Below are 15,036 nucleotides of genomic sequence, written 5' to 3' on the forward strand. Positions count from 1 at the left end.
ATCAATTGAGTACCCTAAAGACTTTAATTCCACAGCCAAAATATTTGTATGCAAATTAAATACAACCCCATTAATATTAAAACAATCCTATTTACTTAAGTGGGAAGGCTGTTGAAAGACCCCATAATGGAAATTTATTTTATTTTTTATAGAACACTTCATAATTTGCAAATACTTAAAAATGAATGCTAACTATTAATAGCAGTGGTTAAAATAATAAGTAAAGAAGACAACGTGCTTGGAGAATGATGAAGAAATAATGAAGACTATGCAGAAAGGAACTTAATTATATATGAACGGTTTCATTTCATTCCTTCCTTCATCCATTCACTCAACAAACATTTATTCATCCTTTGCCAGGTACTGTGCTAGGTCCTGGAGATATAATGGTAAATAAACCAAACTTGGTAGCAGCCCTTGTGGAACATTCAGTTTAGCATGGTGATTACACATTAATCAAATAATCTAGCCACCCTGAAGAAGTAATGCCGGAGCTGTGAGCTGAAGGATGAGAACAAGTTGCTGTGGAAAGAAGAGTTTTCCAGGTGGGGGAACAGCAAGTGCTATAATCCCATGACAGAAGGGAGCATGTCCTCACACAGAATGTTAATGGCTGGAACCCTGAGGAAAAGGGAGGCATGGTGCAGGATCTGGAGCTCACAAAGAGGTCTTGGCTAGTGGTGAAAATCTGTGACTCATCTCCATAGAAAGGGTAACGGAAGCATAGATGTGTCTCCAGAACACAGTTGAGAGACGATCAATAGTCATAGGTTGCTGAGAAGATAAGAATGACAGGATTCAAAACACAGAAGCAGGGCTGGGCTCAGTTGTGGGAAATAACTGCCCTTTGAGTAGCAGGAAAGAGAGAATAAGTGGACCAGAAATATAGGCATTTTCAGCTTGTTGCATCTAAAGATTTAGTGGACCATGTCAGCATGGAAACATGAATATCTGGGTTCATCTGAGTTGAGATTTTGTTAGGAAAATGCATCAAAAATTCAGGGAGCAAGATAAATTAAAAACTTAAAAGAGTGGTAGAATCTTAACTGGATAAGAAAGGAAATGAGGGAAAGAAAAGATTGCTGGATGGGTAGAAAGTAGCAGGACCAGTAGACGAGACATTGCAATGAGGTCAAAGTACAAGCATAGTGGAGGTAGCTAAACAGGTAAGCCAGAAGGAGAAGAGGTCCTGTGGCTTATCTAGTGGTTTCAGATTCAGAGCAACTACTGGGGATGCAAGGTGCAAGGTGTGACCATAGGAATTGGTGGCTCAGTGGAGGGAGAAGGTCTTTGGAGATAAGCAGTTTGAAGACCCAAGGCCACAAAGTTGGGCAGATTCTCCATGCAAACACTGAGGGCACTGGGAAGTTGTAGAGGATTTGTGATAAAGAACAAGACTGTAAGCCAGGAGCCAAATGCTAAGAAAAGAAGGAAAAAGAACGACTGCATTTGAAAGGAGGCGAGAGTGAGAGAGTTGAAGAACACCACCTTCAGAAGCAAATGTCTTTGTTGTTTTTGTTGTTGCTTTCTCAAATAACCAGTTTGAAGAGAAATGATCTAGAAGAAAAAAATTCCCCAAGGTGACAACAATCTCTCTACCCATGCCTAAAATGCATGAGATGTGAGGAAATTATAATGCCGCCACTTGAGAGGGCTGCAAGAGAAACGGTGCCTCAGGAGAGTGCAGGTCTCAATGATATCAGGACGGTGAGAGAGATGATAATAGTTCCACGGAACACAGAGGAAGGTGGGGAAGGGAGAGCTCTGCTGTCACGGTAGAGAAGGAGAGACCATTATGGAGATGACGGTGCTATGGAGGACAGATGGTGGTAAGACTGGAATTGATTGGTAAAAGCAGAGATAGAAGATTTAAAGTAAAAATATCATTTTGAGAAGAATGCATGTGGATCCTGGTAGCCAAAAATAAGTCACTTGGCTCAGGTGGTGGCAGATAGACAACATGGTCTTTACGTACTATACTGGCTGGATGCCAGATCTAGAGCAGGACTTCTCCATGTCACTGAAACTGATATTCAGGGTTAGATTATGTTTTTTGCTATGGAGAGTTGTCCTATGCATTTTAATATATGTAGCAGGATCCCTGGCCTCTACTCACTAGATGCCAACAGGACCCCCACCTACAGTGATAACCAAAAATGTTGCCAGATGTTGCAAAATGTACCATGAGGGCGAACTCATTCCCCATTGAGAATCACTAATCTAGAGCAAGAGACTCACTTGGGGAGTGCAGAGGCACTATACTGGCTGTAGCAATGCCTCCACTTACGAACACATTGAGGGAATCGGTCATCTCTAATAGCTTCAGAGATGTGGAAGAAAGCTGGTCTCATTATTTCATAGACATATCTAATTCCCAATATTTAAAAAGAAGGTATTTCTCCACATTTGTCACCTCTCTTATTCTTTGCTCTGAAGATCCCATTGACTGTTTCCTCACAGTCTGATAAAGATTTGCCTCCACTGAGAATATTCAAAGGAATGCCCTGTGTTTTCTTATTGACTGCTCCTTAGTTTGAGGGATATGCCAAGCTTCTTCCTGCCCTCGGCATTTCCCCACATCATCTCATCCTGCAGATCTGATTATACAGCACTTTTTCAGGAAGACATTTATTCATTCTATTAATTCTGTACTTTTCCTTCAAAGCACTTTTCACAATTACATTTGCATTGTTACTGGTGTGATTTGTTTAATATGTTTCTCCTATAGAATATACATTTTATGAGGGTAATAACCTTATGTTTTATTCACTGCTGGATCCTCTGCAACAGGTAGAGTACTTGGCTCAATAAATATGTTAAATAAATAAATTACTAAAAGAAAATGTTATGAGTATTTTCAGAATACAGATCACATTCCCCAAAGTGACTGCTTTAAGGGGATGACAGTCATATACGTGTACGTATAGTTTTCTGATTCTTTTTTAAATCACATACCTTTATAGCAGTATACCTTATGTTTGAGAGAGGTTAGCATCCTAAGTAAGAAAAAGTAGTATCATTCAAAGAATGATGAAGTGTTTCTAGGTCTGACCAGTAATTAGATCACAGCAGTTAGCCCTAGTGTTACCATACTAACTTTATACATACTCTGACTGGTTTGTGTAATTACTACAAATATGTGTTGTGCCCCTGCCCTGCACACAGTCCTAAAATATGCGGTGTGACTATTTCAGGGCTGACTACACCAAGCAAAGACATATCCTACAGGGCTGACCTGAGGCAGCGTTCAGACGGCATTCTCCAGCTGGGTTCTTCAGGGTCTCAGCCTCAGAAGTTCACAGAGGAATCAGCAAGCATTCCAGCTGAATAAAAAGACAAGAAAGAAAAGCACAGTGAGCTAAATGCAAAAAAAGCACACTCTGGGCCTTCATGATTCTAATGCCTTAGAATTGCCAAAGAGATTTATAGGCGAGGTATGACATGCTGACTGAATGTTCTTTTTAATAAACGATGGTTAAAATGTTTTTATGTGTTTTAAGTTTTTTGATTTATTGGAAATTCAGGGACTGAGGAAAAATATGTTTGAGAACCAACAATAACTAAATTCAGGATGCCAGTGAAAATATCAGATAGCCAAAGCGGGAAAAAAATCAGGTTTGATAAAATAGAGCTACAAAGGTCTAAACCATAAATACTAGCTGACCTATCCTTTGCAATTTTACTTTTCTTCAAAACATGAATATCAGTGAAATTAAGTTAAAACCAAGTGTGTCTTGGCTAAGTATCTATAGAAAGATGATTTTATGCTCAAGGAGCAGATTTCTAAAAACTAGATTAAAAAATAACATACAGAGAGGATGAACATTAGTAGAAAATGAAAAATAGATTCTAACAGGAGCTTTACGATTAGCATAATTGGAAATATATAATAGGATGAAGTTGTCAAGCTTGAAATTGCTCCTTGCCTATACACTCATTTAATCCCACCCTGGAACGCTCTAGCCCCCTCTCACAGCCTTTGTTTTCAACCACTGGTGTAACTCTAAACAGGAAAGTAAATTACTTGAACAGTCTGGGATGTGGACCATGTCTGTGCTTTACATGACTGTGCTTTACAGGTCTCATTAAAGGGTCTAGCTCCTATTTTCTAATACACTCGAGTGGCAAAATTATTTCTAATCTGGGTAATCTTAAACAGGCTCCCTTCTGTCTCAATTACATTTTGAAAAGCGATAACAGGGTAAAAACACTTACGAAAGAAATATTTCTGCTGATTTGTACAAAAGAGAGCACTATGTTTTCCAATCTAACTAAAACGCAGTATTTGTTGTATTGCATAGAAACCCTCGGTTGGTATGACTGTACAGAAATTCATATGGATATGTCATAATTTGCTTTATGATATATCCCACTGTTATTGAACATCGAGTTGTTTTAAATATTTCGCATACAATTGTTTTTCATTTTTTGTTTTCTTCAATTATTGAAAATAGGATGTCTGTACTTTCATTTATTTCTAATTTTAAGTTTGGACAAATTTAAAGATGAGCATTATTTCTCATTGATCCATTATGACTGAGCAGTACAGAGCCTGAAAATAATTCAAGGCTAAGAGACTTTCTTAGCAACCTATCACTGCTAGTTTCCTCTCAAAATCTAGGTTATAAACTCCAGGCTATTAGAGCCTAACACAAACACTAACAGAGGTGGTCATTTGAACTTTAAAATGGCAAAAGAATATTTATTATTATAGAGAGGTTAAAAAAACCTTAATCTTTTTGAAATTCTAATATTTTTAAAGCTCACAATAACTAAGCAAGTGAAAAACGAAAATACTTGAACACAAGCACTTCAATATTGCAACAGTCAATCTGAAAATCTAGATGGCTACCAAGTGACTACTGGGCGGGGAGCATATACAACATGCATACGCTGGATAAAGAGATAATTTACATTCCAGGCAGGACGGAGCAAGACGATGAGACTCCATCATACTACTCAGAATGGCACACAACTTAAAACTTATTAATTATTTCTAGAATTTTTCATTTAATATTTTTGGACCATAGTTTACTGTGAGAAACTAAAACCATAGAAAGTGAAACTGTAGATAAGTAGGACTACTGTATTTAAAATCAAAATATATAGAATTATGTGAAAATTATAGAAGAAATATAGTCAATGAGTTCTTAACAATATAAGACACAAATATGTATATAATGATATAATGTGTTTCTCATAATCCTATGAGGGGAAAAAAATCAAAAGGCAAAAGGTTAAACATCTTTTTGCAGATTGGATCAGACCAAAGATCACGAGGACATACAGACAACCAGTGTAAACAGGCTCAGCACAAAAACCCCAGATAAATATTTTAACAGAGAGAAAGCAAACTCTTATTAAATTATTGAACACACTGTTTTGAAAAGGGTGATGTAACCATTCTCTTATAGTTCGGAAAGGAGAGCCAATATCCATAAAATCTATAGAAGCTCATGCAGCAGAGCTTCAAGGTCTTCTATACTATTCTACTTAACATTTTACATATTCAAAAGCATTAAGGACAGTGTTTGGTACACAGTGGTGTTAATAAACATTAGCTTGACTCTCTTCTGTCTCCTGGATAAAAATATAGAGGTGCATTCTGTAAAAGTATAGTTAAGAGCATAGCTGAGAGAGAAACTGAATATGTTAGATGACATGTTCATCAGAATCTAACATGAAAACGTTAACAGGGCTCAAGATGTGTTTCTGTATTTCATTAAAAAAAATAATTACCAAAATGGAAGAAGTGTAGCTTATCGGCCACGTAAAAATTTTTAAAAACCTTAGTAATCTGTACAACTCTTGTCAAAAGAGCATGAGATAGAAGACAATTCATTAATATTGCCAATATATATTTACATATCAATAAGGAAAAAGATGAATCATGCCATAGGAAATAATGGACAAAGGGCATAAACAGAAAAATCACCAAAGTAGAGATATAAAGGAGCAGCAAACATATAAAAATGTTCCCTCTGGTTAGTAATAAGGATGCAAATAAATCAACAAGATACCTTTTCTTTCCAGTCACATCGACAAAGAATGATGATGGCCAATGGGAGCAAGGAAAATGATGTTTCTATATATCAGGCAGATGTTTAAACTGGTACAGGCATTCCAGAGGACAATTTGTAAATATGCATCAAAGGCCTTAAGTCGGCAAACCCTTTCATCTAGAAATTCCACATGTAGAAATCAACCCTATGGAACTAATCAGATAAGTATGCAAAGGTATATGTACGACAAGATCCACTAGAGTGGTGTTTATGCAAGTAAAAAATAGGAGCAATCTGTATGTTAAGGGATGTGTTAAACAGTGTATATCCTTCAATGGAGAACCAAGCAGTAATTTTGGATGATGGTATAGATATATACTTAATTAACATGAAAAAATACTTACATGCATGAAGAGAAAAACAATAATTAATACATAATATATTATGTAAAAGTACTTTTGTAAGAATATATATTTTAGATTTCAATATTAATTATCACCATGTGAAAGTTTTTTTAAAATTTTGGTTATCTGTATTTTATAATGTTTCTCCACTAATCATGTACTTTGTATGCGTGTCATTAAAAACAAGGTAAACAGGAAAAGGTTTTGTGTCCCAAGTCCAGTACTTATCAGACATATAACTTTAGGGGAATCAGTTAATTCCAAGACCCAGTTTCACCATATATAAAATTGGTATACTAATAAACTATACTTTGTGGGACCAGTATGAGAATAAAACTAAAAGCAAAAGCATTTCAAAACTGTAGAGTACTCGATAAACATTGGCTGTTGTTACTAGCTGACAGAAAGTCTAATAAAAGACAACCCCATAAAGAGGCTGGGAGAAGAAATACAAACTAATGCACTCTCAGGTAACATGAAGAGAAGGGTCGGGGAAATGCTCATCCTCCTCCACCTACACAGGTCATCACGCATGTGGCAGTGTAGTTGTTTCTTAGTGTCACATTAAAGGGAAGGGGTGATGACGATGGTGCTGATAAAGATGACAGGACAACCTTTATTATGCACTTAATAAGTGTCCAGCATGGGAACTACTTCCCTTAATCTTATTTAATTCACCAGGCATCTTACTATCTATCCCCTTTTACGGATCAGGATACCAAGGCATAAGTAGGTCAAATAATTTGTTGAAAGCCACACAACTGGGAAGTGGTGAAACCAGGCTTCCAATCCAGCAGACTAGCTCCACATTCTTAAACACATCTAACACTAATAAAAGGAATGTATCCCAGGACAAAGTCATACCCAGGAGTGCTAATGAGACCAAGACCAAGAGCCATGGGTACCTTTCACCAGGGCCACAGAGCTAAGGCAACATCAACTTCGATTCTAAACAAAGAGAGTTTCCAATAATTTAGGAGAGCCAAAGGTAGAGTAAATTACTATACAAGGTACTCTATCCACCACTGGAAGTTAAAAATGGGACCGTAACACATTCACGCTTGTTGTGAAAGGATCTCAAATGGCCGCAGGCCTGCCTGACCCATAGAAGCCAACAGCAGGGGATCAGGACTTGCAAGCACCACTGGCTGGTGTCTCTCAAGGAAGTCCCTGCTATGGGCTGAACTTGTGTCCCCCTTCCCCCAAGTTCACATGTTTAAGTGCTAACTCTCAGCCCCTTAGAATGTGATGACTGTTTTGGACACAGGGCCTTTAAAAAGGTAATTAAGGTAAAATGAGTTATATGGGTGAGCTCAAATCCGATATGACTAGTGTCCTTATAAGAAGAGATTAGGACACACGCAGGCACAGAGGAAACACCATGCGAGGACGTAGCAAGAAGGCAGCCATCTACAAACCAAGGAAAGAGGCCTCAGAAGAAGCCAACCCTGCCAACACCTTTATCTTGGACTGGCAGCCTCCGGAACCAACAAAAAATAAAATTTTGTTGTTTAAGCCATGCAGTCTATGGGACTTTGTTATAGCAGCCCTAACAAACTAATATAGCCTCCAAGGACAGGGAACAGTCCACTATGAGCCAGCCCTTGCCCTGGCTGCCTTCTCGCCATCACTCTGCTCTATAATTCAAATCGGCCTTCTCCTGCCACTGTTGACTAGACCTGCCAGTTTCTTCCACGCTTCTTCAGCTCACAGGCTGTGTCAGGCCCCCTGACCACATACTTCCAGGCCGGGGGTAGCTGATGCTCTCCTCAAAGCTGAGTCGTGGATGACTTTGAGAAACCACCAGCCTTAGAGGCCCCCTAGACTAAGAGAGCTGCCTCTCAACTACTACTCCCTAGGAGCATCTGGCTTCTGCATTCCCTTTTGCAATCAGTGCTCACCTTATGCTGGTGCTAAAACCCACCACTCTTCGAGGAAATTCCCTCTGGGAAGTTGCTTAGACTCTTGGGCATAGTTTGTTTTACCACAGTCTTCTCCTCCCCAGGTTGCATAAGCACTGTGGGGGCTCGAGCAGAGAGGTACGAGGGTCCAGAGTGTAGACCCTCGTGCCTGAAGCACCTACCATCTCCCAGAACTCTGATTTTTAAGGCCAAGCGATATATACCTGTAAGCCTTCTACATAATTTTAGACTATTTTCCTCAGGGGGCCCTTCTACTAAGCTGCCTTCCACAGGTAACCCCACCAGTCTGTCACACAGGACCACAAATGTCTACTACACCCATTCCAACGCAGTCCTGCTGCTGGATCCACCCACAGAGGGAAGTGGGGAATACTGCCCGTCTCCACATGCTGGGAGATGGGGAGATCCAGCTCCAGCCAAGAGACCCAGGTACGTGGCAGTCAAATAAATATAGGCAAAAGCCTTTAGCTATCTGATCATGTCACTGCTCTGCTTAAAACTGTTGTGATAGTCAAATGAACTAGAATGTCACACTTGCCAGCATTTCCAGAATTATGTCCTAATACTTGACTTCTTATTTTCTGGTCACAGTCATGCAGATCTATTCAACTATGATGAACTATTCTCTACCTTCAGAGTACTGGTACCTCTTCTCTTTGCCTGCTTGGCTCCTATTCATCCCTCAAGTCTTAGATGTCACCTCCTCTAAGAAGCCTCCCTGATCTCCTCAGGTCTGAGTTAATTACTCTTCTACGCATTCCAATAACACCTACTCATCAACAGTCACAGCATAATCAACACGCTATATAATTACTTATTTTGAGAAAGGGAAGGCAGACTCTATTGCTTCCACCTCATTTCCACCCAAAACCCCAGCCCCATACAGTAAGCTCTTTAAGCAGGGTGATCATTCCTCTTGGGATAGTCAGTTTTGCCTGTTGTTCCAGTATCATTACTAATTACACCTCCATTTGCTCTCTTTTGTTTCCCAGTTTGGAGGATAAATTATTTGGTCATCCTGTCAATATAGGCAGGATTCACTTTTTTTTTTCTTTTTTCTTTTTTTGCTGTTTTGAATCCCCTGGAATTACTAATATTCTCACAAAATCTTCAAAAGCAGGAAAACTAAAAGTACAATTGATACCCATTTTAGAATGAAGAGCATGAGATCTTCAATCAAGATTATTTGCATATATTGAGTCACAATGTGTGAGTTTATATTATGAAATTCATGCCCTAAAAGAATAAAATGCTGCACTGACTATCAAAATTTTCTCTAGTAAGAACAAGGATAAAGTATCTATTCACCCTTATGAATATAGTTGGAGACCTTGGGAACAAAAGTAAAATATAATGTTTAAGTCAGTTCCCTCCAGTGACATTAGCACACCCCTTTTCAGCTCTTATTTTAATTTAATTTTTAGCTCCAACACTCCTCTATGAATAGAAGCATAAAATGCTTGGATCAGTTACATAGTCTTGTCAAAATAACCTAACCTGCAATTATAACATCCTAAGGTGCTTTTGAAAAATGTTGCCATGAAACATTTTTTATTAAAGAATTTCTTATAGCTCTCACGCCACTGAAAATTAAATCATTCATCTGCATCTTTATAGATGGCATAATGCAGATCGTGAACATTTTGTGAGTATACTAATTTTATGATAAATAACTTACTTTATTGTATAGCAAAACAATCAATGTTTCATTTATGAAATTATTTCATTTAAAAACTGTGTAAAGAAAGTTATTCATCAGACAGTAAATAGTCTCCTCTGATTAATAACTGCCGTCTACCAAATAGAAAGCATACAGTTTAGTTACCCAACCTATGATCTAGATGTAATCCAAACTCTGCCCTTCAAGCAGTTTATAATATGCAAAGTAAGGCATTAACATCCACATTTGATTACTCTAATAATATAAGACATTCTCTTCTATTGAGAGCCGTTCAATTTTTTCTCATTTCAAATTTTCCAAAATTGAGGTGGTACTTTAAATCAATATATTCATTAATATGCTATTTTTCCCTTGAAAAGCTGCTGTGTGTCTTACATCTGAAAGAAGCATTAGAACTTGGGAAGCACTATAATTTAAGTACCTAATTAAGGAGGCTATGAGTATATGTACTATTCCATTTAATTCTTACAATGATCAATAAGAATTAAATCGGTCCATTTTTCAGAAGAAAAGGTAGAGACTCAGCAAGCTAAAATGCTTGAGGTGAAAAAAAATTGGTAATTGGTGAAGCTGACACACAGATCCAGCTCTGTTACACTTTGCTGCACCGTACTGGCTACCAAAGGTAAAATGGACATGGATTAGAATGGTGGAGGAAAGTTAAATGCAGAAGCACCAAAGATAGCAGAGAGAAAACAAAAGCTTTCCAGATGAAAAAAAGTACAACACATTAAAAGATATAGAGGCTTCCAAGCTATACTTTTCTAAAATAAGAACCCTGTACCAGCTGGAGATGCGATATTGACATATATTTAATCAGTTATCTTTTAACAGGAAACCCTTTTGGTAATTCCATTTTTATACCCATTTTACTGATTAGGAAATTGAGGTTTAGAGAAATTAGGTAATTTCATGAAGGTCACACAACTGGTACAGGAGTCAGGATGAAAACCTAAGCAATCTACCTCCAGAACCCAACCTTTTTAACAGTAAGCTATCCTGCATCAGCCGCTAGTACAGGGTTCTAATTTTACAAAAGTATAACTGAGAAGCCTCCATTTCTTTGAATGTGTTTTATTTACATGGAAAGCCTGTGAGAAACATGCCAATTTTCTCAGAAAAAAAATATTTGGTTTTCCTTAAAACACACAGATCTGACCAGGCTGAATAACAAAGAATTTACTCCAACCATTCACTAATCATTTTCTCACTCATTCATTCAACATTTAAATAGCATTTACCATACGCCAGGAATGCATGTAAAGGAGTAAGATTAAAATGACTTTGTAAAGCAAAATGTCTAGGTTTTTTAGACATGACAGGTGATAAAAGCAATCACTTCTTAAAGCATAATTTTCTTTTTTAAAAAAGTAGATGTAAGGTAGAAGAAAGGACGTGGGCATGAGTTTAAGTTCCTTCAGCTGGAATAAGCTATACATTAACTGACATCTTAACTGTGAAGGGGCAAGAGACCATGTCCCACTCATCTCTGTCAGGAGCTTTGTTCCTAGAAGACTTGCCCATAAATTAACTGTTTATAAATTGTTCTTGTTTAGGAAATTAATGGACTTTCACCACAAATGCAGAACCTCCAAAAACACTTTTCTTAGTTATTGAAAAGATACTCCAAGACTTACAGAATACAAACATAATCCTAACAACCTCAAGATATCAAGACCAAAAAGAAATTCAAATTTCATTCTCCTTTAATAATTAAGATGGCTTTAAAATGTTGACAAAAACCCTGCAGCTAAGAGTCTTCAATTTTAAGACAATATTATTACATTGTCTTCCTTTATACATAAGGAAGTTAAGGACACACTACCCCAAAATACAGCATGTTGGCATGCTGAATAATTCAAGCTGAAGTAATCTGAGAAACAGAATGGGCTGGGAAGATTTTCTGACTTTCCCCAGAAGCAGACATTAAACTCTCACCCTCCCTATGCCCGGAGGAAAGGAGCATTCTATCGCCAAGCGGCTGGGAGGAATCTGAATAAAGTCTCGCTGTTTCCCCCAGTTTACTATCTTAGCTCACACTGTTTTTTATCCTGTCACGTTTTTCCAAGACTTTCCACTTTTCATGAAAACTAGCACAAAAACGCTCACGTTTACCCACTTCTTTGAGTTTTCATTTCTGAATGAAGGTTCCCGTGTCACATAAAACTTTTATTAAGTAAATCTCTGCTTTTCTCTTGTTAATCTATCTTTTCTTACAGGAAATTCAGTTGAGAACTTAGAAAAGTCAAGGAAAAATATTTTTTCCCCTCCCCTACCTACAGAATAATAAAAGGCACTTTGAAAATATAATGAGCCCTTGAAATACTAACATCATAATTTCACAATTATCATAATTATCATAATTTCACAATTATCATAATTTAACAGAATATTGATTTGAGCAATAATTTTTCAAATGAGTATATTTAATTCCAATAGTTTGTGGCAAACTACATACTGAGTTTCTTTTTCTTAATTTTAACTGCTATCACTAAGTACCTTTAACCAATATTCAAAGTTGGGGGAAAGAAAGATAGGCATGTGGTGCTTTCTGAATTACAATACCAATTACATTGCATACATGTATTTGTAAACAATGCAAAATCATTAATCTCACTGGGGAACTCTTAAGATATTTTCTAATAAAATTAAATAAATGTTAATTTGCACAATACTATTATATATGATTCAGTCAAGCAGAAAATAATAACTTTAAAAAAATGAAATTAACAAATTTCGACAAATTCGAAATGAGTCAACATTATACAAAAAGATGTTTGGCAACAATAGAAATGTACTCAGAGACTCTGGAGCTGGGTTAATGAGTAATGATGACAAGTACTGGCAGATGTGAAGGATGGCAGAAAAAGAATGATGAAAAGAGAAGACTGATTAACTAGAGTATTAGAGCTGGAGCTATGGAAACCCAATTCGTGTTAAATGAAATGTGTGAGGATTTTAGGACTAATCATCCATTCGAAAATATTCTTTAACTCTGACTGTGTGCCTATCCTTCCTCTTGGAGACAACAGTTTAAAACAAAATAGATGTCCCCATTCTCATAGAACTTACATTCAAGGAGGAAGAAACAGCAAATAGATAAAATAAGAAAACACTGAATGGTAATGGTGTTACATTGAATAAAACAGCAATGATGTAAGTCGATGGGCATTTGGTTTGAGGGGTCAGGGAAAGCCTCTGAAAAAGCAAGGTTAATCTGAATATATCACTTGATCATACAAACGTCAAAACACGAAAGAATATTCCAAAGTCAGAGACAAGAAAGTTTTCCACATCATGTTTTATGATTTGAGACATGTTTTGAATCGCTACATGACTTTTTGGCATGAGTCAGAAGAAGAGGAGGAGAAGAGTAGAGTCTGTTTTCTTGGCTCAGTCAATAGGCTTGGGTGAGCTCAACAAGTGGGAGGACAAAGCTCAGAGAGAATAGTGTGGGGGAGGCTGAGGGGAAGAATGGCTGTCAAATCCATCATGTTTGATAGTTCACAATGACTGAAGTAGAATCCTTCCTTTAGCAATCCTAGTTTTCCCAATGCATAAAATCTGGATTCACATAATGCTGGATTTTTTTAGTGTATTTTCTAATGAAAATTTTATTGCCCTTCGGTAATACCCTACCTATATAGAATATATAGTATACAGTGCTATATACTATTAGTGAAAACAAGCCATTGTCTTATTTCATGAAGAAAGTATGCTAAAATCATATCCCATGGTTTCAATAATATGTATCATAGAAAAATAGACTTGCTCACCTACAACACAAATTTTTTCTTTACATTCCAGGAATGACCTAATATCTTAGCTGAATATTTTTTATCCACATATTATTAAAAATACTTCTGGTGTCTCTGGATAAATTGCTAGAAATGCCACCTACAGTAATCTACAAGCAGAGGATATGACCCTAACCTCAAATCTGAGGTACAAGTTGAAGTAACTTTCCCAGTTTACGGAGATATTAAGTGGCAGAGCTGGGACTGGAACTCAGGCAAGTTTGACTAGAGTTCACACCCCTCATCACAGACTATGTTGCCTCTGGCATTAGCAACTAAGAATACCTGGAGTCCAGAGATTTTCCAGGAAATAAAACCTCTCTTATAATTGCTCTATAATTTCCAAGGTGGTACCTATAATAGATAATTTTCTGAAAAATATTCAGCTTAACCATTTCTCTTGTGGATTCTCTAGAATCTAGCTGTGGGTTCCAGAAAAGTTTTTAGCGTGCAGATAGGAGAGCAAAGGTTGTAGTCAAACTGTTTGTTTCCACTCACAGCCCACTAGCATATGGCCTTGGGTAAGTACTTAATCTTTCTGTGCCTTAGTTTCCTTATGCTGTAAGATGGTGTTAATAACACTACCTACATCACAGCAGTTATAAGGGTTTGATGAGTCAATATAAGTACTAAGAACACAGTGCTAAGAACATAAAATCTGCAAAGTGTTAGCCGTCATCACAATCATCATTAGAGTAAAACAGTCTACGGATGTCAACCCTATCTAATCTCCCTGCTGTACTTCTGAATGACCGTCATTCTATAGACTGAAATGTTGGATAAATGAAAGCCTCAGAGAAGGGGATGTGATAACCCCATAAAAATACCTGAAAGGCATTGCTCATTACATTCACTATACAATGTCTTTTTCAATGAGGATTTTAAGAGATAGTTCTTTCCTAGTATAAAGAAATAAACTGTATTGATGCTCGTAAAAATTGGTTTTGTTTTATTCATAAATGTTTTGAATCAAGTAATTAGTCAAGCATTACACTTTATAATAACTGGCAAGACGTTTAAAATGAAATGTGCTCCCGCTCTTGGTAAATATCTAGAACTAACAATGAGCAACGTTCATGGCTCATTTTATTTTATGACCATTCTCTTTCTTTTTCCTTCATCAGCCACTGCTCATTTATGTTAAACCTTACTCTTCTTTTAATAACCAAGGCATTAAACAATCTGTCTAGAGGAATGGGAAAGGGAAAGAAAGAAAGATATAGGAGTAAT

General features: G+C 37.1%; 1 protein-coding gene across 2 annotated transcripts in view; it reads right to left on the minus strand.

The window, feature by feature from the left end:
• The window catches only part of KLHL32 (kelch like family member 32), a 175,320-nt gene that overhangs the window by 146,963 nt on the left and 13,321 nt on the right, over positions 1-15,036 (minus strand). Inside the window, exon 2 of one of the 2 annotated variants that reach the window (XM_011360747.2) lies at positions 3,236-3,323. In XM_011360747.2, coding sequence (XP_011359049.1) covers positions 3,236-3,258 — 23 coding nt within the window. In that variant the 5' untranslated portion in view covers positions 3,259-3,323. Of the gene's footprint in view, positions 1-3,235; positions 3,328-15,036 lie in introns of those variants that run through there. The other variant, XM_023530954.1, reaches the window with a different exon arrangement.

This window comes from Pteropus vampyrus, unplaced genomic scaffold (genome assembly GCF_000151845.1).
Source record: "Pteropus vampyrus isolate Shadow unplaced genomic scaffold, Pvam_2.0 Scaffold58, whole genome shotgun sequence".
Taxonomy (NCBI): Eukaryota; Metazoa; Chordata; class Mammalia; order Chiroptera; family Pteropodidae; genus Pteropus; species Pteropus vampyrus.